Source organism: Dryas octopetala, chromosome 4 (genome assembly GCF_963921425.1).
Source record: "Dryas octopetala chromosome 4, drDryOcto1.1, whole genome shotgun sequence".
Lineage (NCBI taxonomy): Eukaryota > Viridiplantae > Streptophyta > Magnoliopsida > Rosales > Rosaceae > Dryas > Dryas octopetala.
Window position 1 is genome coordinate 20,651,828 of NC_141369.1, and position 26,159 is coordinate 20,677,986.

The following is a 26,159-nucleotide window of genomic DNA, read 5'->3' on the forward strand; positions in this document are numbered from 1 at the left end:
TTTGAAACAAACACCATTATTAGTCCACCGTAGGATCTTCCAAATTCATTGGAGAATCAAATTCACTGTTCCTTATACAGTTTGCCTTTTCAACACAGAGCCACTTATTTGAGAGAGAGAGAGAGAGAGAGAGAGAGAGAGAGAGAGAGAGAGAGAGAGAAGAGAACAAATTGTGTTGCCCATTTACACATAGAAAAGAGAAAAAAAGAGAGTATATATATATATATATATATCTTAAAGCTGCAAAAATAATGCGACCTTTCCTTCAGTCAATTCCTGGTTGTTGGGTTTCTTGTGTGTGTAGTGCAATCTATTTGCAGAGATGGGTATGTCACCAAACCCAAGTCAGTCAGTCACTTGGGTCTGATTCTTTTGCTTTTTCTGTTTATAGGTTTTGTTCATATTTCTCTTTTTGCCTTTTTCAATTTCCTCAACATGGAACATGTTTGCTTCTCTTTTCTTTTCTCTGTTTTTCCCTTTTGAATTTGTCTAATATAGTTATAGTTCTTGTGGTTGTTGTCAAGATGAATCAGATGGTAACTGGGTTTGCTTTGTTTTCAGTAATGGGAAATGCCAGTGGTAGAGAGGATGGAGAAGGCCCTTCTGGATTGAACAACTTTCGAGAGAATTATGATGGAGATGTGGAGTCTGCAGCAGAACCCATGGCTCACTCCCCTCCCCATAGCTTCAGACCATTCCACCCACCTCTCTCCTTCACTCCACAAGTGAGTTCTTTTATGTTTCTCAATTTGTCAATATCATGTGTGTGTGTGTGTGTGTGTGTGTGTGTGCTTTTGCTTTTTTGACAGAGGAAACGTTTGAAGAAGAGTTTCTCAAATGGGCATCTCTCTTGGTTGTTTATTTTGATTAGTAATTGTACTTTGAGTATAGGATATTGTGAGGGTAAAAAATATTTGCTTAAGTTCAGATTCAGTGCAAGAAGAAATAATTGTCAAAAGTTAACTAGTAAAAGTTACATGTGAATCTATTGGCATTTCACCTTAAGCTTGAAACATGAACTTAGTCACTACATGTTTAATAAATGTCCAAAAGAAATACATCTCTTGGTATAATTTATTAATGTAGGATGAATTGCACAAGGTCATGGAATCCATTCACCTGTGATATCTAAATAGAAAATAAATGGAAGTGAATATATTCCATTTCAGAGATTTATCTTTCCCCTTGGATTAGTATGAGATTTATCTTTCCATATTAAAGCTATGTATCACATTTAACTGTTGTTTTAAAGATTTATGTTATGCAAAATTTGGCATGTATGTGCACACACAGGGATGAAACTCTCTAAAGTACATCTACATTTCTAATTTCAGATTCATGGGGACCCCTTACCAAGAACTGATGAGGCAATACAGATCCAAGCTCAGGCATTATCTCAAAACACAGAATATAATGATGGTGTACACAATGAGAAATTGACACGGGTGCAGATCTCATGGAATCATGGTGGCAAGCAAGTAGCTGTTACAGGATCATGGGACAATTGGGAGACAAGGTACTAAACTATTTAGCAGTTTCTTCGTTTGATTTTCAACTTCATTTTCTGTTTTTAACATCATGGTTTGATATGAAAAGCTTTCATCTCCTTCTATCAGGGAGCTCTTGCAGAGTATTGGCAAAGATTTCATTATCATAAAGTTGCTTCCATCAAGTCTCTACCAGTACCACTTCATTGTTGACGGGTGTTTGAGGTGTGCTCCAGACTTGCCATGGGTCTATGATAATTCGGGGAGTGCCTATAATGTTTTGGACTTGCAGGTAATTTTATGACTTCTAATGTGATCGTTTCTGGTCTATATATGATAAATTGTTCTGTTCCTCGTGCTAGGCCTCTCGCTACCTGTCCTTTTTCATTATATATTTCACTTAGGTTAAATGTCATGTATTTTTGGGATAAAGGATTAGCTTAGTTGATTGTAGTTCCGTTTACATATCAAGTATTTGAACTTGTAATTTTGGTGCAGCATATCTCTGTTTTGGTGCATAATTCGGGTCTGTATTTGAACTTGGAATTTAACATTGTTTGCTTGAGTATTATTAATTGGAACTTTATGACCAAAAGATGAATAGGACCTTAAAATCTCCATAAGTCTCCAATTACTAAAATTGATGTTTACATAAACTTTGCCAATCATATGTGGCACATCCAATTGCTTAGGACTTTTCAGTGCATTGTCCATCCGTCTTGCTGATAACATTTCTTTTGCTTGCACTTAGCAGATGAATCTGTTTAATATTGCTCTATATTGGAGTGAAGATGATAACATATCTTATGAACTTTTTGCTTTTGTCAGATTTTCATCTTGTTCCATTCATGACAGTTGAAAATCATATATTTGGAGAAAGTATTTATGTTTCCAGTTTATAAAAACTGCCAAGACTGCTTCAACTGATTTCACTCCTAAAATGCATTATGCAGGAATATGTTTCGGAATTGCCTGAACATCTGTCACAATTTGAATCTCCTCCATCCCCACCTTCAAGCTATAATAACAGACGCTTAAGTGAAGATGATTTCAGTAAGCCTCCGCCAGAAGTACCCCCACAACTACAAGAAACATTTGAACACAGGCCATCCTCAAATGATGGTCACCAGCCATTGTCAATCCCACATCATTCACAGTTGAACCATTTGTACATCCAGAACCATATTGGTGGCGAGTTTTTCGCACTCAGCTCTACACATAGGTTTCGTAAAAAATTTGTCACAGTGGTATTATATAAGCCACTGCGAAGATCAAATTAATAGTTTTCATCTTTATTATGGGAGTAGAATATATTTTATAGATGTAATATTGCTTCGAGGATTGTTATGATTCATTAGGTTGAGAAAGCAGTTATTGTAGGTAAAACTGTAAAAGTAGGATGGTTTGCCATATTATATTGCAAGTGCTTCATTTTGGATATGATAACTTGCCCTATTTATTTTGCATTTGTGAGCTTCTAATTTCATTGAGTTTGGTACCTGGGATAATTTTTGGATAGAGTTAGTTTATCAATATTCTCAAAAGCATAAGATTTGATCTCATTTTGGATGCAAATGTATTTCCAACATTCAGATGTAACAGAGAGATCCGACTATGATTAATATGAGAAACTCAAAACATATATATCAAACAAAATAGTGAAAAAAACTATGCAAGCATTTGAGAAGAACTCAAATGGTAGAACTAAATGGTGTAATTAACTGAACAATATTAAAAGCTCATGTGTTGTTGCTGGTGCTCCCCAAGCTGCAGTGGCAGTCAATCAACGAATTGGTACCTTAACCCAACCATTAGCAAAAGCAACGGCTAAGATTACAAAAGGGGTGGACATGCCAAATAAGATAATGTAAGGAATGGGGGTCTTCATGGGATTTTCACCTTCCCTTTCTCCCGCTGTTTGCCAGTACCTGCAAAATTGAAACTAGTATAAATTCCTTGTAGTATTTGAATCACACTATCTTTAAGATCAAGCTGCTAATCCAGACCCATGTTTTTTATGAACGAAAATGACCATACTTAAATTGTAACTCATAAAGAGTGGAAAGCTTACTGTTCTGGCTCTTCTTCTCTACTTATAAACTTCTTCTTCCCTCCCTTCTTGAGCTCTGCATCTCCACCACCTAAGAGCATTAAGAAAATCTCATATTGTCATCTCAGCCTCATTTTGGACAGACATTAAAACAAGCAATAACAAGGAAAATTCATGAAATTACATAATTTGCATTAAAAAGAAGAAGAGGTTTTTACCCAAGTTTGCATGAACCTTGAAATTGTGTGACCTCCTCTTTGGTGAAATGGAAGTGAATGAAAGAGGACTTAGTAGTGATGGGGTGGAGGGGGTTTGAAAAGTTTTGGTGGGAGAGAAGAGGGCCAACTTGGCTGCCATTTTTCTGAGAACTGTATTCTCTGTTTGCCCATCTCTTGACCTCAAATATATGTCACTGGTTTTGGATATGGATGTGGTTACAATGAAGACAGATATGTGTTATGGATGGTAACCTTATCTAACCCACATATGACCAACATACCCCAGGACTCAAGTGACCTTTCCTTTTTCAAATATTGCGGTATTGGTAATTTGGTATAGACTACAAGTACTCAGTATGCACTGTGAATTCGAGTCTTCTTCTTCTTGTTTTTTTCAGCCAAGCTTTGGACCACCTAACTAAAAATAACACTTTCCTTTTAAAACTTCAACTTTAGTTTTTTTTTAAACCATAATATCCCTCAACTTTCTCAACCTAAAAACAATCCCAACACTTTGTCTTCTTCATCCATATGCTACACTAGAGGTAATAAATCCCTTCGTTTCTGACATATGCTCTGTGACAGAAGAGAATCCTCTTAATGTAAGTTCTAGTACTAAAATCCAAATCTTTTTATTTATAATCCTCCATTCAAATGGACCATTATTAGAAAATAGAGGATTTTGATGCATTGCATGAGTTCACAACTAGAATAATTGTATGTATAGTTTAGATACAGATAATTTGGCAATGCATCATAATCTCTATAAGATTGTTAATATTGTTTTACATTAGGGTTAATTATATGTATTAATGTGAATTTGGCAATCATGACTCATGAGGGTGCACAACACTCTCATTATTTATTCATTTATCCCTTTGTTGTGCTAAGAACTTTCAAACTTCCAGATAAAAAAAAAACCAAAACAAAACTTTCTAACTTATTTTGCTTTGATTTGGTCCAAAGCTAATTTTAAAGAAGTATATGTATATTCTAAAAGGAATTTGACCATACCTTTTACAGTCAATGGTTGAATACTTGAAATATCCCAACCTTACCAATTACCATGTTCAAAACCACCTATGAGGCTATGACCCAACCCAATAATGTGGAGGACTAAAGGCAAAAACCTCCTAACTGAGGTTTAGCCCTGAAGTTGAGCAAAGCTTTTTCCACACAAAGCTACAAGCCTACAACCTATTTGAGAAATGAGTCCCATCACCTTCTAAATTTGTGCGTGATTTGCAATCAAAGCAGTCCCTTGGAGGCTTTGAAGTTTCCGGCTTTTGATTGGAACCCAACTACCATTACGCATACCGACAAATTTTCCACTTTTCAAAGCCAAGGTCATACTTTTGGAAATTTCCCTTCTAGTCCTCTGTTTTATTAAGTCAGTCAACTAGGAAATCAAAGCCGTCGATCCCAAAGACATTTCACCCTTTTTGAAGCAATCTGGTGCTCCAAGATTGGATTTTTCCGGCTACCCATCTCGCTGTTCCTCATATTTCTCATACGAATGAACCATAAACCCGACCGGTCCCCTATCAGTTTTCTTATGTGGGATTTGTGATTGGATTCTGGCTGAGTGGCTGTGCAAGCTTTGATTTGTTCTATCGAATTTGAGTTGCAGCAGAGGGAGTTCGGGCTTCACTTCATCGATTTCAATTAGATCAAGTTTTGGACGATTCAATCTCAGCACTCAGACTGTTTTGGAGGTTTTTGATACTTACCCTTTTGCTTGTTATCTCTGTTTCTCAAATGGGTTGGTGCTGTTTTTGACGTTTAAAGTCTTCGTTTTATGGTTTCAAGTCTTGGTTTTTCCCTTTATTGCATATGTGGAATATGGTTTCTGAACTCTGTGAAACTTTGAATATGTGATTGTAACTGTCATATGAAACGTGTTTGATGCCATGTGTGCTGCTGTTGGTTCTATGGCTAATGTTAAGAAACACCGTCTAAAAGATGCGGTGGCTTTTCGCCGTTTCTTGTTATTGGTTTCAATCACATTGTTTGGGGTTTTCCTGCTGATTTTCATCCTTAGGATTGACTCAAGTTCATATTCTGTCATACCGTCTTCAGATGATTTAGGTCAGGTAATGACAAGGAGACATATTAGACAAAAAGTTAGTCTCCCCAAGCAGAATGGATTGTCAATTCAGTTGGAAAAGAGGAATCAGATGCCCCCCAGAAACTTAGATCTATATCCAAGTCTAGGCAAGGATCGTATAACCATTGTTCTTTACGTGCACAACCGGCCCCAATATCTCAAAGTAGCTGTTGATAGTCTGTCTCGGGTTGTAGGAATAAATGAGACTTTGCTGATAGTTAGCCATGATGGGTACTTTGACGATATGAATAAGATTGTTGAAGGCATCAGATTTTGCCAAGTGAAACAGATATTTGCCCCTTACTCGCCCCATGTCTTTTTTAATAGCTTTCCAGGGGTCTCACCAACAGACTGTAAGGATAAGGATGACGCGACAAAGAAACACTGTAACGGGGATCCTGATCAGTATAGACACCATCGGTCTCCAAAGATAGTGTCACTAAAGCATCATTGGTGGTGGATGATGAACACGGTATGGGATGGATTGAATGAGACTCAGGGTCACACTGGTCATATTCTTTTCATAGAGGAGGACCACTTTATTTATCCCAATGCATATCGTAACTTACAGATACTCACAGCATTGAAGCCTCAGAAATGCCCTCACTGCTATGCCGCAAATTTAGCACCTTGTGATGTGAATGCAAGAGGAGAAGGTTGGGATACTTTGATTGCAGAGAGAATGGGAAATGTGGGTTATACATTTAATCGGACTGTTTGGAGGAAAATCCATGAAAAGACTAGAGAATTCTGTTTCTTTGATGATTACAATTGGGACATAACAATGTGGGCAACAGTCTACCCATCGTTTGGTCATCCTGTTTACACACTACGAGGGCCTAGGACAAGTGCAGTACACTTCGGAAAGTGTGGTTTGCACCAGGGCCAGGGGGAGACAGCATGCATTGATAACGGTGTGGTAAACTTTAAGGTGGAGGACATAGACACGGTTGCAAACATCCACTCAGACTGGGATGTGCGAGTCTTTGAGAATCAGCCGGGGTATAAAGCTGGGTTCAAAGGCTGGGGAGGTTGGGGGGACAAGAGAGATCACCACTTGTGCTTGAATTTTGCTCAGATGTATCATTGATAGATAGACATTGCTTCTTCAGCATCTTATTTTTCATCCTGTTGTAATTGGTAAGATCTGGATTTTTTTTTTTGTTGAGTGATTTGTCAATGGCATTAGCAGCTGTTAGATGCTTGTATTATCTTACAGATGTTCTCATGTGTTTCTTCAAAATAATGCTCAAGAGAAATCATATTCTTCAGATTTCTTCTGCTAAGATGATACTTTAAGGCCTTATTCATATTCATCACTGTGGAAGGCCTTATTCTTCAAAATCACTTCAAAATCAAAATCTGCTTTGGTGATACTTTTAAGCATCTCATACACTTAGCTCATGGGAGAAGTATAAGTCAAGCATCTGGTTGTTGATAATTTAGGACAATTCTCAATGTTGATTTGATTTTCTTCTCAGTTTTTTTTTTTTTTGGGGGGAGATTGTGTGTCACTGTGTGTGTGCAAACCTGGCTTCATTGTTTGCATTTGGAGGTGGAAACCATTGTGTTCTCCATCCAATCAAGGATTATATGCTTGCTTGCTTTACCAAGTAACAGGATTTTTGGTTCTCAATGGTAATTTGTTCAAAGCTCCACAGTGTAGAAAGAGTTTTATAACATAACCAAGATTTGTATGGTGAGTTTATAATGTTCATCAAGCTCACACCCAAAAGCTAGTTATAGCTAGTTAATTGATTTGTCTTACAAATACGCTATTATAATGCAACACAATTCACCTTTTTCACATCAGAATAATGTTTCTGTCTCTGAAATACAGTATACATGACAGTGATATCCATTAACTTTGCAAGATGATGATATTCTAGGTATTATATTTAGTACTCTGACAATTACAATGGTACTAGTGACATTTTTCAAAGTTGTACAATTAACCCATAGAAATGTACGCAAATCATTGATCAAACTTACAAACTTTATTAGGTAAGGGACCTAATCCAAAAGGAAGAACTCATTATACATTTGAGTTTTGACCTGAAAAAAAAAATTTGACCATAGTCCAGTGACTTTTAAACTTTTGGATGCAATCAAAGTAAACACATTTATAAAAATTATTATATGCTACTAATACATTATATTTAAAATATAAGTATAATTATTAATATCGAAAAGAGTGAGGCTATGCAGACCAGCCTTAGCTGCTGAGTTGACCACCCTAACATATTTTTTTCAACTTTTTTCCTATTTTACCCTTTATTGTAAAAACATGATAAAATTATCCAGATCCATTCGGTAGTCATCTACCGAAACATCCATCAATGTTCGGTAGATAAGTGTCGAATAAATACAAATATTTGGACAGATAACTGTCGAATGCCTTTTTCAATTCCATTCGGTAGTTATCCACCAAATAATCCACCAATGTTCAGCAGCTAACTGTCGAATAACCATAAATATTTCGGTAAATAACTGTTGAATGACCTGACGAACAAAATTAAAACTTTTTATTTTAAGGATAAAGTTGAAATTTTGAAATAGGGTGGTCAACTCAGTAATTTAGGGTGATCGGAATAGTGCCTATCGAAAATCCTAAAACCTAATCAAACAAAATTTATAAATATATTTGACTTTTTTCAAATAACTTTATTTCTTTTTTATTTTGGTGCAACTCTAATATAACTCTAAAGGAGCATTTATCTACCATCCAAAATCAGAATTCCAACCTCTCCTTTTTAATCTTTGTTCCTTTTCGTCTCTTCTGTTAAAAAAGAAAAAGAACCCCACATCAAGATTATTCCTTTTGGTAAGCTGACACGTGTCAAAATCACGTGCACTTGCCATGCATGTGGGCCAAATCTACTACTAAACTTTCCAGTATGTATGTGAGTATGTCACATGACCCAGGTGAGTAGTGACCCAGATGGGGTTTTCTCTTTTTCTGTTCCTATTTCGGTATTTCAACGTTGGATTGGATATCACATCAATACCAAACGGTCCAAACTTGAACCTTTCAGCTACGCGAGGAATGAGGATCCTGCCCGTGAAATTCACCATGAATTTGAATTACCGTTTTACCCTTTATGGGGTTTAATTTCAAAGCTGTAAAAAGTAAAAACATACAAGCCCACGAGTGATATAAATTACTTGATAAAAAAAAAAGTGATATAAATTACTTGATTAAAAAAATAGTGATATCATAAAAGTGGCTATAAGCCTATAATAAATGCCCTTTGGTACAAGCCACTTAAAAATCTTACTCTTACTCATAAAATGAGCTAACATTGTGTCAGAAAAATTAATTTTATTAGTCATCCTAATTCCTAATTACTAATATATTTAATGGTTTCTAATTTGCTAAACCAAAGGACAAATTGGTGACATTTCTGATTGATTAATGTTTATGTGCTTCCTTAAGTGTTAATTACATTTACACCTCATGAAGTTTTTTGTTTTTCACATTTACCCCTTGGGATTTTAACAATTACACATATATCCTCTGAGGTTTCAAAACTATTGCATATAACTCCTTATAGTGAGACGACAAAATGATGAAAAATTACGCAAAATGGCATGCTAAGGGGTGAAATGGCCTAATAAAATTACTCAAGGTGTAAGGTCCAACTTCAATACAAATATATTTTTTTATTTATTTATTTTTGAGTTTATTTCATATTTAGTACCTAAACTTTGACCCTTGTCTTAATGTGGTACCTAAACTTTTATTTGTCCTAATTGAGTACCTAAACTTTTATTTTATGTCTAATATGTACCAAAATGAATTTATGTTAAAATTGTCAACAAAAGTTAAGGGCAATATAGTCAAAGTATATTTTAATTATTTTCTTTATATGTTTAAAATTAAAAAAAAAACACAACAAACAAAAAAACAAAAAAAACAAAAAATTATAATTAAAATATAAATTTTTTGAAGTGACTATATTGTCCCTAACTTCTGTTAACAATTTTAACAGAAATTCATATGAGTATCTATTAGACACAAAATAAAAGTTTAGGTACTCAATTGAGACAAATAAAAGTTTAGGTACCACATTAAGACAATGGTTAAAGTTTAGGTACTAAATATGAAAAAAATTCTTTATTTTTTTCTCTTGTAGAAGGTTATATGTAATAATTTTAAAATCTCAAGGGGTGTATATGTAATTTTTAAAACTTCAGAAGGTATATATGAAAAGATCGATAAATCTCAGTGTAAGTATAATTAAATCACTTCCTTAGTCATGATTTCTGTGGTCATGATTTCTGAGCTAACACCAAAGTCAATTCCATCAATCACCTTTATTCCCATTACATTATTACCTCACCAGAATTAACATGCCACGGCTGTTTTGAGTGTTTTCAGCTCACAAAACTAAAAAGAAGATAAGAGTAACTTTAACATCATACTAAAATGAACAAAAAGCCATGTAGTAGATACAGCCAGAGACTTGCTTATTTTATTCCTTTGTGAACGTCGTGGCTGCTTGATTCATGGGTGAGTCTGGAGCCTCAGAATCCAATTGGTTTTCACGTGTCTCGCCGATCCATGCCCCTGCAAAGTTTGATGGTTAGTCACACCCATCCCTCTCCCACCGTCTTATTATGCATTATCTAAGCTTTTGGTTGTTGTGTGGATTTTGTTTTTAATTTTTGGAATTCTGTGTACTGTCCTGGTTTGTGGATTAGAACTTTGTGCACAGAGATAGGAGGGTCAACTAGTGGGTATAAAGAGACAGTTTTTTGAACCCTCTGAAGAAGTTGGAGGAATTGAAGCAATGGGTATGTGAGAAACCTGTGGTTTTGTACTCTGAAGTTTGTGGGGTGTTTGTTTGGTTATCTGGGTTTTGTGAAGTGTACACAAACAGCTCAATTTGGAGATGTTCTAGGAGAATCTATTTGTGATGACCCTTTTCTTGTATTGGTGGTCTCTTTGGCTGAGAATACAATCATGAAGACTGTGAATTATATATCCTTTTTTTTTTTTTTTTTTTTCTGTCAGCTTTTCATGGTATCAAGCTGAATGAAAAAGGGATTGCTTCTTTGGCATTCACATGGTGGTGGGTTTCTCTCTTTTCCACTTTCATGATGATTCCTGGGTCCGGTAGATTCCAGTGACCAAGAGTAGGTAAATTTAGTAGGGTTTTGGATTTGATTTTCATTTAGTTTGGTAAAAATCTTGACTTTTTCTTTCAGTTGGGAGCTCATAGTTTGTATTTCCATGTACGGGTTTTTGAATTTTGGTTATGTGGTATTTCATTATTTGGTGTACACGGGTTGGCTTGATTAAACTTAGCTAGTGGGTAAAGGAAGAAAGGATAATTGGAGCATAAGGAGGGTTGAAAGATGTCATCAGTGAATTGTTCTGGAAGTAGCTCTGCTCGATCAAAACGTGGGTCTCGTGTGGTTGCACAGACACCCATTGATGCAAAGTTTGACGTAGACTTCAGAGAATCTGAACGGTTTTTTGATTACTCAACTTCAATTGACTACAATATTTCAAGTTCAACTAGCAATGTCCCCTCCGCCACTGTATCAGCTTACCTTCAAAATATGCAGAGAGGTAGACTAATTCAACCATTTGGTTGCATGATTGCTGTCGATGAGCAAAACTTCACTGTTATTGCCTACAGTGAAAATGCCCCAGAAATGTTAGACTTGGCCCCTCACGCTGTTCCAAGTATTGAACAAGAAGAAGCTTTGACTTTTGGAACAGATGTACGCACACTCTTTCGGTCCTCAGGGGCTGCTGCGTTGCAGAAAGCAGCCCTTTTTGGGGAAGTTAATCTTCTCAATCCCATATTGGTGAATTGTAAAACCTCGGGTAAGCCCTTTTATGCAATTCTGCATCGAGTTGATATTGGCTTAGTAATAGATTTAGAACCAGTAAGTCCAGATGATGTTCCGGTGACTGCTGCGGGGGCATTGAAATCTTATAAGCTTGCTGCCAAAGCCATCTCAAAATTGCAGTCCTTGCCAAGTGGGGATATAGCATTGTTATGTGATGTTATAGTCAAGGAAGTTAGTGATTTGACGGGTTATGATCGCATAATGGTGTATAAATTTCATGAAGATGAACATGGGGAAGTCGTCGCTGAGTGCCGTAGACCTGACCTGGAACCTTATTTGGGTTTGCATTACCCGGCCACTGATATACCACAGGCTTCAAGGTTCCTATTTATGAAGAACAAGGTTAGGATGATATGTGATTGTTTGGCCCCTCCAGTTAAAGTACTCCAAGACAAAAAATTAGCTCAACCATTGAGTCTTTGTGGATCAACATGGAGATCTCCTCATGATTGTCATGCACAGTATATGGCAAATATGGGTTCCATTGCATCCCTTGTGATTTCTGTGACAATCAATGACAATGATGATGAGATGGAGAGTGATCAGCAGAAGGGAAGAAAATTGTGGGGTTTAGTGGTTTGCCATCACACAAGCCCTAGATTTGTTCCCTTTCCTGTAAGGTATGCATGTGAGTTCTTGATTCAAGTTTTTGGTGTACAGATCAATAAAGAAGTGGAGTTGGCTGCTCAGTCTAGGGACAAACATATATTGCAAACACAAACTGTGCTTTGTGACATGCTTCTTAGGGATGCCCCTGTAGGGATTGTTACTCAATCGCCTAATGTGATGGATCTTGTTAAGTGTGATGGAGCTGCATTATATTACAGGAAGAAATTTTGGTTGCTTGGGGTCACCCCGACAGAGTCACAAATTGGAGATATTGCTGAATGGCTTCTCCAGTACCATGGTGGGAGCACAGGCTTAAGTACTGATAGCCTTATGGAGGCTGGCTATCCAGGTGCTTCAGCACTTGGCGATGAAGTTTGTGGAATGGCTGCCATTAGGATTACTTCAAAGGATTTCCTCTTTTGGTTTCGATCCCACACCGCAAAGGAAATCAAGTGGGGTGGTGCAAGATATGATCCTGATGACAAGGATGATGGAAGAAAGATGCACCCTAGGTCATCATTCAAGGCTTTTCTGGAGGTAGTTAAGCGGCGAAGCTTACCATGGGAAGATGTTGAAATGGATGTCATCCATTCTTTACAGCTGATATTTAGAGAATCATTGCAAGACCAGATTGAGGATGATTCCAAAATGATTGTGAATGGTCCATCAGTTGACAACAGGATACAGAGAGTGGATGAACTGCGTATTGCCACAAATGAAATGGTTCGACTTATTGAGACAGCTGCAGTTCCCATTTTAGCTGTTGATGCCTCTGGTAATATAAATGGGTGGAATACCAAAGCAGCTGAACTAACAGGATTGGCTGTTGAGCAAGCCATTGGTAAGCCATTAGTTGATATTGTTGGGGATGATTCAATTGAAGTGGTGAAGAACATTCTCTCATTTGCATTGCAAGGTGATGCTGCTCTTCATCCTTTAGATCTAGCTTGTTAAATGCATCTTATTCCATTCTGAGTACTTTATAGTTTCTATATAGAAAATATTGACACCGGTCCTTACCCACACCCACTCTTCTATTTGCTTGACATGAATTATATGATTACCCAATTAACAATCCCTTAATATATAATTAAACTCTGGAATTATAAAGTACTTCTTCTGACGTTTTTTCCATTCCCATCTCATGCATCAGGTAAATGGAAATTATAGTTATACATTCTGTGCTTTGTAACTAGTAATTTACTAATTTTGTTATCATTCTATTCATAACCAATCTGTACAAAGTTTCTAAAATAAAGGCGTTTATATTATGTTTCAGATGTTCGTTTTTCTTTTATCCAACTTTTGTGTTAACCTTGGTTCGTTTATTGGGTTCATCACCTTTTCTCTTTTCTGCAATGTGTCCTTTGTTTGATTTTTTTTTTCATTGTTATTGTGCTAGATCCCCATCTGATGCGATTTTGAAATGGCAGGTGTAGAAAAGAAAAATATTGAAATCAAATTGAAAACATTTGGCTATCAAGAAAACGACAGTCTTGTAATCTTGTTGGTTAATGCATGTTGTAGCCGAGATACAAAGGAAGATGTTGTTGGGGTTTGCTTTGTTGCCCAAGATCTTACAGGAGAAAAGTTAGTTAAAGACAAATATACCCGTTTGCTAGGTGATTATGTTGGAATAGTGAGGAGCCCATCTGCACTGATTCCTCCTATATTTATGACTGACGTGAATTGTCATTGCTTGGAATGGAATGATGCTTTGCAAAAATTGTCTGGTTTGAGGAGGGAAGAAGCAATTGACCGAATGCTTCTTGGGGAAGTTTTCACAGTCAGCAATTTTGGCTGTCGTGTTAAAGATCATGACACATTAACCAAGCTTAGGATTCTACTGAATGGGGTACTTGCAGGCCAGGATGCTTGTAAATTGGTTTTTGGGTTTTTTGATCAGCAGGGTAATTATGTTGAAGCACTGCTTTCTGCTAACAAGCGAACTGATTCAGAAGGAAACGTAACTGGGGTTTTGTGCTTTTTACATGTTGCTAGTCCAGAACTTCAGTATGTTATGCAGGTGCAGAGAATATCAGAGCAGGCTGCATCTGATAGCCTTAAGAAACTTGCATACATTCGTCAAGAAATCAAAAAGCCTCTAAATGGGATTATGTTTATGCAAAATCTAATGGGCTCTTCTAATTTAAGCAAAGACCAGAAGCAGCTACTTAATAAGAGCACATTGTGTCAGGAACAATTGGCCAAGATTGTTGATGACACCGATATTGGAAGTATTGAGGAGTGGTATGTTCTTTTTTATTCCTCAATTGAGTATTTTTTTTGCGTACTTGTGCACACAGTAAGTCCACTTGTTTCAATATCAGATTAGGTGTTAACAACCATTTTAATATTTTGGACTTGCAATAAAAGAATTTCATGAATTCAGTTTTCAGTTTTCAGTTTTCAGTTTTCAGTACATTCTGGATGAAGTCTTATATAGCACACTAAATTCACCTTCTTGATGAAGTCTTTATAGCACACTAAATTCTCTAAAGTCTTGTGGTGTTAGCATATGCGCATATAGATGCAGGCATGCAGTCACATTTTGAAACTTCTTAAGTTGCACACCTATGCCATGCGAATGGCCCAAATGCCTTAAAAGCAAAGTTTTACAAAAATAGTCTACAGAGTGTGCGGCAGGAGTAATTTTAGAGGTGATTGATGATGTGGTTTGCTTTATTTGCAAATGAATGTTAGAAATTTAGCACATGAGTTGGTAGAGTTTCTATAGACTAGTATTGTTTAAATAGGGTCACTTGATTTAAATTAACGCAACAAAGGGGAGAATAGGGGGGGAATGATATTATTGGAGGGTGCATTTTTCATTTGAGTTTAGATATGACTATCTTGTCATGCTGGAGTGACCAAGCAGGATGATAACTAAGTTGATAAAGTTGTGATTAGAATACAAATTACGTCAAATATGAAGAGCAAGACTGTCTTGCCTAGACATATAAATGACTGAGAAAGGTAGGAGGGTGGATCACCACTATTGACCAGATTTGATTTGTTTCAGCCTTATGCTCCCTACTATACTGATATGAGTTTTTTTAGATCTGTCAAAGGAATGTACCCTCATGGTTCATTGCACTACTCATATGCATTTATTTAGTTGTGCTGCTTGGTGTGGGTCATAATAGTATGGTCATTCTTGCTTTGTTCTATAAAGTTTACTTTGTAATTCCCTCCAAAACAAACTTTGATTTTTGGGGATCTACATGCAGCTACATGGAAATGAATTCTAGTGAATTTAAACTTGGTGAAGCTGTGGAAGTTGCAATAAATCAAGTTATGATTTTGAGTCAGGAGCGGCAGGTGCAGGTCATCCATGATTTACCAGCTGAGGTGTCGTCCATGCTCTTGTATGGAGACAATTTGAGGCTACAACAAGTTCTCTCAGATTTCTTGAGTAATGCACTCCTTTTCACCCCTGCATCTGAAGGATCATCTATTGTGCTCAGAGTAATTCCAACGAAGGAACGAATAGGGATGAAAATACACATTGTACATCTTGAATTTCGGTAATTCTCATTTATGTGGGTTTATATTTTATGGTTGATATTTTGCTCAAATGTTTATCAAACCTGCCATCTAAGTACCTGAGTTGAGTAAAAAAAAAAAAATAGTAAAATGCTTGTTAGAATAACTAATGACATTATATGATTGAGATATGAAATATTTGTCGTCATTTTGAGTGTGAAAAAGTGTGTTCTTTCCAACCCAAGACCAGGAATCAAACATTGTGTTTGTTACGAATAAGAGTTTTAGCTCAGTACACAATAATTATGCCTGTGGCTATGGTTTGAGTATGAAATCAACAGGTGCTTTCAACCTTTCACATAGATCGTTATGTATACTGGTCCAGGGATTAGCAATATGTATATGCGTATCATACCTATGGAAATGTGAGAGGGAGATTTTTGAATGTATAGGGAGCAATTAGGAGTCATTTCATGCACATGTTGAAAATACAGTAATGTCATTCTACATATTACGCCACATGCATGCATCAGTATTTTTTGATTTGGAAGAAATTGTCTAAAATAGAATGCTTAACACAGTTGTGTGGTTAACATTGCAGAATCACTCATCCAGCACCAGGAATCCCAGACGATTTAATTCAAGAGATGTTTCACAACAGCCCTCATGTCTCACGGGAAGGGCTTGGCCTACACATGAGCCAAAATCTGGTGAAAATCATGAATGGCACTGTACAATACCAGCGAGAAGCAGAGAGATCATCCTTTTTAATACTCATAGAATTTCCATTGGTTCGCCAGATTGACAGATGAACCCACCGGTCTATGACATATTGCACATAGAGAGACAACACTCACTGCAGTGCCTATATTGGTCAGCCATGGACCGGGAATTGTTCAGAGGCTGGAAGGTACTGATTCTTTCACTGCTCAACTTGTAAAACTGGGATATTAGTTAGAGATTTTAGAGTGGGTAAAGAATGTTGATAGCTAGGTCAATTCCAAGGTTTTTGAAATAGAATACAGATCAAGTAAACTGGAAGACTTCCCAGCATCTCCCTGCTCTGTACCTTTTCTGATCCCATCTACGTCCTTTTTTGTAACGTCATTCTCAGTAAGGTTTTTCTTTTTTCTCTCTCAAAGTCAGGCTTTTGGAGATGTACCGTTTGCCTTTTTATGATGTTGAATGGGCTAGGTCAAGGCAGTCTGATGCTTGAAACTGAGTTAATTGAAGTGTATATCCTAACCCTTTAAACTGTAAAAGAAAGATCCTTGTGCGCAGAAGATGATGGATGATGGTGATGTAAAGCAATACAAATCATACAATGATGATCCCTTCCTATAGTAATGTCTGTTTAGAACTCTTAGGTGAAACATAGTAGCTTTTATAGACAGAACTCGTTGTCGTATTGTGCAGTAACAAATTTTCAATCGAACTCAAATGGAGACACTTATTCTTTTCTTAAACACAAGAACAACAAAAATTATCTAGGAAATACAATTAAGCAACCACCAGCCTTATTGCAAGATTACAACATGCACCAGACCCCGCACCACAACAACATGAGATTGGCCCAACACACAAGAAGCATTAAGAGGACTAAGCTCTGTGTCCCCTCCTCCCCCTCTTGCCTCTTGGCTGCCTCTTAATGCCAAATTTCTTTGCAAACCATCCATGCTTGGCTGTCCAAGTGTCCCCAGCAACAAACCCAACTACTAGCCCACTAACAAGTCCCGGCACAAACACGTACCAATCTAATTCAACTTTAAACCCTGAATCTTCATCTTCTTCAACGATTGAAGGTGGTGGCGGGGTTGAGCTCTCAGAATCTTCACATTTCTTTGACAAAGGAAACCCACACAAATCTGGGTTTGCTAGGTACGAATCTTCTTGGAACGTATCAAATTGTAGCCCTTGTGGGATAGGACCCCGAGGACGGTTATGGGATACATTAAAATCTGCAAGGGAAGTGAGTTGCGTTATCCCATTGTCTCCAAAATTGAGAAACTCCAACTGAGTGCAGTTGGCCAATGATCTTGGTAGCTTCCCCTGTAACTGATTCAGACTTAAATCAACCATCTTTAAGGAACTTTTTCGGTTTGAACATATTTGAGGAATATCGCCGTGAAAAGAATTGTTACGCAGGCTCAATACTTCAAGAACAGAACTCCCCAAACATTGTGGAAGGATGCCACTCAGGTTGTTGTTGGACAGATCAAGAATAACTAGAGAATTCAAGTTGCAGAAAGATGGTGAAATTTCTCCAGTATAATCATTGTTTGGGACCGAGTAAAATTCAATAGATGGTGGTGGAATTGGCAGTGGTCCTTGTAACCTGTTAGACCCCAGCTCTAAAAGATTTAGATGCTGCCATGGAAGAATGAGTAGTGGATCTTCATTTTGCTCAAACCCTATTAAAAAGTTTTGAGTGAGGTTGAGTGACAACAAAGTTTCTCTAGTTGAGTTCCACATCCATTTTGGGATTTGGCCATGAATATTGTTCTTAGATAGGTCTAGATCCTTCAATTTACCATTATTTCTCAAAAATTCTGGAAACTCTGTTAGATTGCATGAACCCAAAGCTAGAACTTCAAACTTTGGAGGAACAGCAGTAGCACTCAAACCGGTTTTGATATGCACAGATACCTTGTTGAAGGATAATCGAAGTACCCTTAACTTTTTCAGCTTGGAAAACTCATCAAACTCAACTACTCCATTCAAGTTATTTGCGGAAAGGTCAAGATGCTCAAGATTTTTAAGGTGGAAGAGTGACCTTGGAATTGCTCCTTGCAGATTGTTAAACCGCAGGTTTAGAAGAGTTAAGTGGGTCAACTTCATAAGTCAAGATGGAATCTGACCGGTTATTTGATTATAGCCCAAGTCTAATCCTGCAAGTTGTGTGAGGTTGGCCACAAAAATTGGGAATTCTCCCATGAAGTAAGTATGCCCAAGACCCAAGTGTTTGAGTTTGGTTAGCTTTCCAACCCAAGACCAGGAATCAATAACTTGACCACTAAAATTGTTTCTTGAAATGTCCAAGTGAGTAAAATTGTGGTCGAAAAAGAAAGACAAGCCAAGGTAACTGAGCTGGGTAAGGTTGTGAAGTGAATTTGGAATACGAGGATGAAAATTATAGTAGGCGATGTTCAAAATGTTTAAGGAACGAAGGTTTCCGATTGAATCAGGTAGAAAATCTAAGAAATTCGTCCTTGCAACATTCAATTCCTCCAAGGGGCTGCTCTTATTGAGATCATTAGGAAAATAACCAGTCAGGTTTAGGTTAGAGTCCAAATCAATAACCTTTAAGTTTGGTAGGTGGAAAATGCCTACTGGGAATTCCCCATACAACCCACATCTCTCAAGGTGCAGAGATGTGAGAGAAGATGCATTCAACATATCAGGCACATTGGAGAGTATGTTCACCCAACTAAGATGAAGTTGTTTTATGTTTGTCAAGTTTTGAACTAGGTTTCTCAGGTTGGCCTCTGTCAATTCCAAATAATAATTACTAGAAGAAATATGTTGATTGAAAGACATGTCAAGGGTAGACAACTTGGACAGCTTTGAAATTTCTGATGGAACTTGGCCAGAAAATGAGGACTTTGAAAGGTTGAGATAGGTTAGACTGGTAAGATCATGGCCTAACCTTGATGGTATTTGAGAGAGATTGAAGTTGTTATCTGAGAGGTCAAGTCTCTGCAAGTGAACAAGTAGGAAGAGGGGGCTGTTGGAGTTGATGGAACCATAAAGACAGCTGCTGCTGAGGTCAAGCCCAATAACATGGCCAGAGTCTTCATCGCACTCAACTCCATCCCATGAGCAGCAATTGCTCTTCTTTCCTTCTTGTGAGCTCCAAGATGCAACCTTTAGAGAAGCAAAAGGATTCCTTGAAGCAAACTTGTCTATAATGAAGCTTTTCTTGAATTGCAACAAAGCATAGCTCTAATCAGCATGGCAAATTCTAGTACTCTGCACAAATGACAAACAGTTGGTAGCATTGAGTAACAGAAAAATAACATAATGCACACAAAAGAAGGTACTCCATGACCAGGATGATCCCAATATTCCCATGAATCCCATGATGACAATTTTGTTTCTGCAGATTATGTATGTTTATGGGTCTCTGACACAACTCCTTAATTTCTATGTAGTGTAATTAATATTATTATAGCATGAAACCTCTTCCATTAATGTCGTTGGTTGCCAATCAGTGCTTCATCTTTGAAGACTTGAAGTCAAAGTCCTCACCATGATTCTCTCTCTCCCTCTCTCTCTCTCTCTCTCTCTCTCTCTCTCTCTCTCTCTCTCTCGCCCTCTCCACTAATGCCAATCTAGCTTTGTCCCATTGAGGCTTTTAAATCTTGGACCAGATTATAAGCCATTGATCACCACCACAAATATTCTTGGTTATACGAATGCATTAATGGGGTTATTGGCATTGTCTTGAAGTCTAGCCATTGTTAAAAGTGAAATTGCTATTAGTCTTTACTAGCAATTGTGCCCGCTGCGATACCGCGGGTGTTGAAAGCTTATAAAATGGGTAGAAAGTTAATAAAGTTATGATGGAAAACTTTAAAAAATTTAATGAAAAAATAAGACTTTTTACATGTACATGGAAATCTAAATATGTTTATAAATAATGAGATCAATGTTTCCTTACCAAGTTGAAGTTACAAAATGTGGATTCATGGTATGTTTTATATGTTGGTTGTTATGTTAAGATATGCATCACAATGCATGCATATGTGAACCTTTAGCACAACTGGGAGACTACAACATAACAAAATAATAATGTATTGTGTAATAGTAATAAGAAATGGAGCTAATAGTGTACATGTGATCTAGCAAACTATAAAAACAATGACTGTTATATACTTATAAACAATCAAAATAGGTCATAAAAATAATAAAAGTAATGTTTCAAATCACTACTTACTCTCTTTTTATAAAAAAAAATTGTTCTTGCAAGTCAAACCTTCTTATTCATATTGTCAAAACCAACACTTACGTCATTGATCCTTTTTCTTTTTTCACTTGCCGACTCACTATTTGGCATTTTGGCTTTTGATATGTGATTCAAATTTAAACAGTCCATGCATTTTTAAATTTTTTTAGAGCTTTTTAAAATCAATTTTTCATGCAAGTTTACTTTAATTTGGCGAGGATTATTTCTCTGTGTTAAATTTTTTTAGAAGAATATAATATCTGTCAAGGATCACTATTATAATGCTTATTAAAAATCAATGAAAAAAATAACAAAGCACCCTTGCATAAATTTGTATATTTATTTAATTGAAATTTTTCATGTGGATAATCAAGAAAAATGGGAAAGACAGTTTTCTGGAGAGAGATTGTGAGAATAGAGAGTGAAAGACCAAAAAGGGCACATCCAACCGCACTATTCTCACAATGGCAGGCAGATAAAAAAAGAAGCTAAGAGGGAAACAGATCGAGGAGGAGAAAAGCAATGTCAAGGTGCATAGAAAAATGGAAAAGGCAGGGGTAGAGAAAGTGAGTGAAATAACCAAAATGGGCCCAACTTACCCCACTAATTACACTGCCAAGCAACTTAAAAAAAAGGGGGGGGGGGGCAAAAGGGGGAGAGCACTATTCTTAAACTACAGTAATGAAGAGTGCTCACCCTCACGCCTTTTAGTATATATATAATTTATGTATAGATATACACTTTGAGGAATAAGACTCATTATGTGCCATCACTAGGCTCGTACTATCGAGTTATTTTTTTTAATAATTTAATTTTCTAAATTTGGTTGATTTATATCTTTTTACCAAGTTTTGAAAATATAGGAAATATATTAAAAAAATTATTTTTGCATTAATACCACCTAGAATAGAGTTCTGTGGAGATTTACAACCCAACAATTTTTTTCTTTGCTATTTGCCACCCGATTTTATCTTTATATGACAACGTGGCACCTATTATCACATTTTCTCTTAAATTTGAATTTTTTTTTTCCAAACTTCTCATTTTGCCCTTAACTAAAATTAGGAAAAATAAATTCATTTTTAAAGTGTGGAGGAAGAAAAGCGTAGTTGGGCCAGGTCAATAAGTGTGGAGGAAGTATTGTGCCTCTGTGCAAATCCAGCAGCAACACTTTGATGAGTAACCCTAGTCAAGTCCCAATAGTTGGGGAAGTAAAATTTTGAATTGAACTCATACTGACCATGTCGTTTGTGTACTGGTAATAGTAGGAATAAGCCTGAAATAATAGATGGTTTGATGGAGCAATCCAATTAAGTCTTAAAGGAAATGTGTGAGAGATATATTGTTCTTGATTATGGCATCTCAATTATCTGATTTTGATTGAACATATAAAACAAAAACTGAAGACAGTCGAACTTATTAGACCAGACTATATATATCAGTCTGCCCACTTAACAAAATAGATAAACAGAACCAAAAAGAAAAAAAGGAAACAACGCGCACCAGAACAACATACTTGAAATTGGCCTTGAAATCCCAAAGACTTCCCTAACAACATGAACTAAGTTGTGTATCCCCTTGTCACCCTTGTGCCTCTTGGTTGCCTCCTCCTGCTAAACGTCTTTGCGAACCATTCATGCTTCTTCCTTGTGAACATGTTCCCAGCAACCACTCCAACTACTAGCCCACTAAAGACACCTGGCACAACTACGTACCAGTCTAATTCAATATGAAACCCTGAGTCTTCATCTTGTTCAAAGATTGAAGGTGGTGGTGGTGGTGTTGAGCTCTCAGAATCGTCACATTTCTTTGACAAAGGCTTCCCACACAAACCCAAGTTTCCTTTGTACGAATCCTCTTGGAATGTATCGAATTGTTGGCCATTCGGGATAGGACCCCAGAGATGGTTATGGGATACATTAAAATACGCAAGGAAATTGAGTTGCCTTAAATAACTGGGGATGTTTCCCGAGAGCTGGTTTTGGGAGAGATCCAACGATTCAAGAAAAGTCAAGTTCCCTAAAGATGAGGGGATGAGACCTGTGAGAGTGTTGCTGGAAAGGTTAAGAAAATGAAGACCTCTTAGATTCCCAATGGTGCGTGCTGGAATCTCTCCTTCAAAGTTATTACTTGAGAGATCTATGAACCTGAGACGATAAGGAGTCTTCATATATTTCAACTCAACCCCTTTGCCAAAAATAGTCATCGAGTAATCAATGTTGAAGAAATCTAGAGTTGTCCCAGTGTCGTATGAGAATTCGAATTGGACATAATTTTGCTTGTCTTCCACAGACTTCATGCAGTTCCAGTTCTCCAAGTAGTTAGACGGCAACACACTGGAAAATCCATTGTCCGACAAATCAATGATACACAAATTTTGGAACTCATGGTTGGTTGCAGGCTTCCCTATTATGCCATGAAATCCATTGGACCGCAAAATGAAAACCCTTAATAGTGGAAGTGCCCCTAACCAAGATGGGAAGATGTCACTCATCTGGTTGTTTCCGAAATTAAGAAACACTACCTCAGAGCATCCGGCCAATGATCTTGGTAGCTTCCCCTGAAACTGATTATAACTGAAATCAATCAATTTTAAGTTTAACCCACTCTTTCCGCTTGAACACATTTGAGGAATATGACCATGAAAAGAATTGTTGGATAGTTTCAACGTTTTAAGAACACTCAAGTTCCCCAAACATTGTGGAAGCATGCCACTCAAGAAATCAAGAAATTGTAGATAAGTGATGTTGCAGAAGGATGGTGGGATTTCTCATGTATAATCATTGTTTGGAGCAAAGTAAAGTCTGATTGATGGCGGTGGAATTGCAAGTGGTCCTTGTAACCTGTTAAACCCGAGGTCTAGAACGAATAGATGCAGCCATGGAATGGTGCCTGGATTTTGTTCAAATCCTATTAAAAAGTTGTGAGTGAGGTTGAGGTACCACACTTCTGTAACTGAGTTCCACATCCATTTTGGAATTTGGCCATGAATATTGTTGTCATATAGGTCAAGGCGCAGCACTTTGTGCTGATTTTTCAGAAATTCTGGAAAGTGTGTTAAGTTGCATGAACCCAACAACAGAACTTCAAACTGTGGAGCAGTAGTACTGAAACCGGTTGTGATCTGCAGAGATAACTTATTGGACGATAACCCAAGGTTCCTTAACCTCTTGAGCTTGGAAAATTCATCAAAGTCAACTACTCCACTCAAGTTATTAGAGGAAAGGTCAAGATGCTCAAGATTTTGAAGGTGAAAGAGTGACCTTGGAATTTCTCCTTGCAAATTGTTAAACCGGAGGACTAGAACAGTTAATTGGGTCAACTTCATAAGGCAGGATGGGATCGGACCGGTTATTTGATTAGAGCCCAAGTTTAATTCAGCGAGTTGTGTGAGGTTAGCCACAAAACATGGGTCTCCGCTTAAGTTGGTAAACTCAAGCCCCAAGTGGTAGAGTTTGGTTAGCTTTCCAAGCCAAGAAACTTGGCCACCAAAAATATTGATGTTTCTTGAAGCTTCAGAGTACTTTTGACTAGAGTCGAAATAGAAAGAAATGTCAAGGTGACTTAGCTGGGTAAGGTTGCCGAGTGAAGATGGAAGATGGGGATGAAAATTACAGTAGGAGATATCCAACAAATTTAAGGAATGAAGGTCTCCTATGGAAGCAGGTACATGACCAGAGAAATTGGTAAACGAAATATCCAATTCCTTCAAGGGACTGCTGCTGTTGAGATCATCAGGCAAATGACCAGTTAGATCTGGGTTACCGTGCAAATCAAGAACCTTTAAGTTTGGTAGGTGGAAAATGCCTACTGGGAATTTGCCATAGAAGGCACATTCTTCAGGACGGAGAGATGTGAGAGAAGAGGCATTCACCGAGATGTCAGGCACAGTAGAGGAGGGAGTGTCTACCCAACTAAGATGAAGTTGTTTTATGTTTGTTAAGTTTTGAAGTATGCTTCTCAGGTTGGCCTCCGTCAGTTGCAATTGCTTACCTGTAGAAGCAACAATATTGAAAGACAGATCAAGAGTAGACAACTTGGATAGCTTTGAAATTTCTGATGGAATTTGGCCTGAAGATGAGGTCCGTGAAAGGTTGAGGTATGTTAGACTGGTAAGATTATAGCCTATTCTTGATGGTATTCCAGAGGAAGTGAAGTTGTTATCTGAGAGGTCAAGCCTCTGCAAGTGAACAAGTTGGAAGAGACTGCTGCTGGAGTTGATACAACCTTGAAGACAACTACTGCAGAGGTCAAGCTCGATAACATGGCCAGAGTCCTCATCACACTCAACGCCATCCCATGAGCAGCAATTACTCCTCTCATGATCTCCTTCTTGCCTATTCCAAGATGCAACCTTTGGATAAGCAAAAGGAAAAACAGAAGCAGACTTTTCTATGGTGAAGCTTTGCTTGAATTGCAACAAGGCAGAGCGCTCGTCACCATGGCAAAGTGTACTACTCTACACAAATAAAAACCAGTTGGCAGCATTGAGTAACAATAAAATAAAAAGATGCACAGAAGAGAAGTTACACAATGACCAGAATGATCCCAATATTCCCATGAATCCCATGGTAATTTTGTTTTCTGCAGATTATGTGTGTTTTTGTGTCTCTAACATAAAGGGGGAGAAATTAAACTCCTTTTATAGACACAACTCCTAAATTTCTATGTTGTGGAATTAAGATTATAGGATGGAACCTCTTCCATTAATGTGGTTGTTGGTTTTGGAAGTCAAGTCCTCCTCTGCATTATTCACCCTCTCTCTCTCTCTCTCTCTCTCTCTCACTCTCTTGCCCCCCACTAATCACAATTTAGCTTTGTGATCCCTTTAAGGTTTAAGTCTTGAACAAGATCGATAATCAGCCATTGATCATCATCACCACATACAATCTTGTCAAAACCATTGAGATGGTCCATATAGTCTTGCCAAGCCAACCCTTTTAGAAAATTCACCCCATAAAGTTAGATCATCCCGAAAGTCTTGATAAGCCACTCATAAAGTTTAGACAAAATTAGTTAATTATATAACTGATATTACACATAATTTTTGGGATGGAAATTACACATAATTCCTATCATATTTGTGCACACATTTGTTTTCTTTTTAACGTAGCTTTACTCAACTTGAGTTGAATTTCAAAGGCACCTTGATCATCTTTGGTGTTCATATAAATTGATAATAAAATACTCAATATTTGTATTTTTTTTTTTATCTATGTAAGTGTGGTTAATTTATTTATTTCTAGACACAACGTACTCCTTAATTTCTATGTTGTGGAATTAAGATTATAGGATGGAATTGACCTCTTCCATTAATATTGTAGTTGTTTTGTTTTGTGATTCAGCGCCTTATCTCACTTGAAGACTTGGAAGTCAAATCCTCCTCGGCATT

General features: G+C 37.2%; 5 protein-coding genes and 1 pseudogene across 9 annotated transcripts; 3 read left to right on the forward strand and 3 right to left on the reverse strand.

The window, feature by feature from the left end:
• Window positions 1-46: 46 nt before the first annotated feature.
• LOC147287969 (SNF1-related protein kinase regulatory subunit beta-2-like) lies at window positions 47-2,923 on the forward strand. Of its 2 annotated transcripts, none has more exons than XM_086242614.1 (5): window positions 47-326; window positions 562-725; window positions 1,335-1,516; window positions 1,617-1,779; window positions 2,441-2,923. In XM_086242614.1, the coding sequence occupies exons 1-5, from the start codon at window positions 323-325 to the stop codon at window positions 2,765-2,767; spliced, it is 840 nt and encodes a 279-aa protein (XP_086098740.1). In that variant the 5' UTR covers window positions 47-322; the 3' UTR covers window positions 2,768-2,923. The 2 variants fall into 2 exon arrangements, with proteins under 2 accessions (XP_086098740.1, XP_086098741.1); XM_086242615.1 differs by having other exon boundaries at window positions 206-361.
• Window positions 2,924-3,083: 160 nt separating this feature from the next.
• On the reverse strand, window positions 3,084-3,931 carry LOC147287970 (uncharacterized). Its single transcript, XM_086242616.1, has 3 exons — window positions 3,756-3,931; window positions 3,559-3,628; window positions 3,084-3,415 (listed from the first exon to the last, which is right to left on the reverse strand). The coding sequence occupies exons 1-3, from the start codon at window positions 3,892-3,894 to the stop codon at window positions 3,271-3,273; spliced, it is 354 nt and encodes a 117-aa protein (XP_086098742.1). The 5' UTR covers window positions 3,895-3,931; the 3' UTR covers window positions 3,084-3,270.
• A 1,231-nt stretch (window positions 3,932-5,162) lies between these two features.
• On the forward strand, window positions 5,163-7,166 carry LOC147287971 (beta-1,2-N-acetylglucosaminyltransferase II). 2 transcript variants are annotated; one of them, XM_086240540.1, is made up of 2 exons: window positions 5,163-5,470; window positions 5,835-7,166. In XM_086240540.1, the coding sequence occupies exon 2, from the start codon at window positions 5,852-5,854 to the stop codon at window positions 6,950-6,952; it is 1,101 nt and encodes a 366-aa protein (XP_086096666.1). In that variant the 5' UTR covers window positions 5,163-5,470; window positions 5,835-5,851; the 3' UTR covers window positions 6,953-7,166. The 2 variants fall into 2 exon arrangements, with proteins under 2 accessions (XP_086096666.1, XP_086096665.1); XM_086240539.1 differs by having other exon boundaries at window positions 5,163-7,166.
• Window positions 7,167-10,302: 3,136 nt separating this feature from the next.
• Window positions 10,303-17,002, forward strand: PHYC (phytochrome C). 3 transcript variants are annotated; one of them, XM_086242214.1, is made up of 6 exons: window positions 10,303-10,447; window positions 10,567-10,659; window positions 10,880-13,252; window positions 13,770-14,586; window positions 15,567-15,863; window positions 16,424-17,002. In XM_086242214.1, the coding sequence occupies exons 3-6, from the start codon at window positions 11,224-11,226 to the stop codon at window positions 16,632-16,634; spliced, it is 3,354 nt and encodes a 1,117-aa protein (XP_086098340.1). In that variant the 5' UTR covers window positions 10,303-10,447; window positions 10,567-10,659; window positions 10,880-11,223; the 3' UTR covers window positions 16,635-17,002. The 3 variants fall into 3 exon arrangements, with proteins under 3 accessions (XP_086098340.1, XP_086098338.1, XP_086098339.1); XM_086242212.1 differs by having other exon boundaries at window positions 10,567-13,252; XM_086242213.1 differs by lacking the exon at window positions 10,567-10,659 and having other exon boundaries at window positions 10,318-10,447.
• Window positions 17,003-17,313: 311 nt separating this feature from the next.
• On the reverse strand, window positions 17,314-20,280 carry LOC147287973 (receptor-like protein 7). The gene is made up of 3 exons (XM_086240966.1): window positions 20,236-20,280; window positions 18,715-19,764; window positions 17,314-18,654 (listed from the first exon to the last, which is right to left on the reverse strand). The coding sequence occupies exons 1-3, from the start codon at window positions 20,278-20,280 to the stop codon at window positions 17,422-17,424; spliced, it is 2,328 nt and encodes a 775-aa protein (XP_086097092.1). The 3' UTR covers window positions 17,314-17,421.
• Window positions 20,281-22,328: 2,048 nt separating this feature from the next.
• Window positions 22,329-25,328, reverse strand: LOC147287974 (receptor-like protein 7; annotated as a pseudogene).
• Window positions 25,329-26,159: the final 831 nt, after the last annotated feature.

Excerpts from the sequence above, each read along its gene's own strand:
- LOC147287971 (XM_086240539.1), top strand. The coding sequence starts at position 5,666 with ATGTGTGCTGCTGTTGGTTCTATGGCTAATGTTAAGAAACACCGTCTA.
- LOC147287969 (XM_086242614.1), top strand. Across the intron at positions 726-1,334 it reads CTCTCTCCTTCACTCCACAA|ATTCATGGGGACCCCTTACC; the intron begins GTGAGTTCTTTT and ends TTCTAATTTCAG. Across the intron at positions 1,780-2,440 it reads ATAATGTTTTGGACTTGCAG|GAATATGTTTCGGAATTGCC; the intron begins GTAATTTTATGA and ends TGCATTATGCAG.
- LOC147287973 (XM_086240966.1), bottom strand. The coding sequence starts at position 20,280 with ATGGCTAGACTTCAAGACAATGCCAATAACCCCATTAATGCATTC. Across the intron at positions 19,765-20,235 it reads ATAACCCCATTAATGCATTC|AGCTATGCTTTGTTGCAATT; the intron begins GTATAACCAAGA and ends CATGCTGATTAG. Across the intron at positions 18,655-18,714 it reads TGGCCAACCTCACACAACTT|TTGACCCACTTAACTCTTCT; the intron begins GCAGGATTAGAC and ends TGACTTATGAAG.
- PHYC (XM_086242212.1), top strand. The coding sequence starts at position 11,224 with ATGTCATCAGTGAATTGTTCTGGAAGTAGCTCTGCTCGATCAAAACGT. Across the intron at positions 14,587-15,566 it reads ATTGGAAGTATTGAGGAGTG|CTACATGGAAATGAATTCTA; the intron begins GTATGTTCTTTT and ends ATCTACATGCAG. Across the intron at positions 15,864-16,423 it reads ATTGTACATCTTGAATTTCG|AATCACTCATCCAGCACCAG; the intron begins GTAATTCTCATT and ends TTAACATTGCAG.
- LOC147287970 (XM_086242616.1), bottom strand. The coding sequence starts at position 3,894 with ATGGCAGCCAAGTTGGCCCTCTTCTCTCCCACCAAAACTTTTCAAACC. Across the intron at positions 3,629-3,755 it reads CAAGGTTCATGCAAACTTGG|GTGGTGGAGATGCAGAGCTC; the intron begins GTAAAAACCTCT and ends TAATGCTCTTAG. Across the intron at positions 3,416-3,558 it reads AGAGAAGAAGAGCCAGAACA|GTACTGGCAAACAGCGGGAG; the intron begins GTAAGCTTTCCA and ends TCAATTTTGCAG.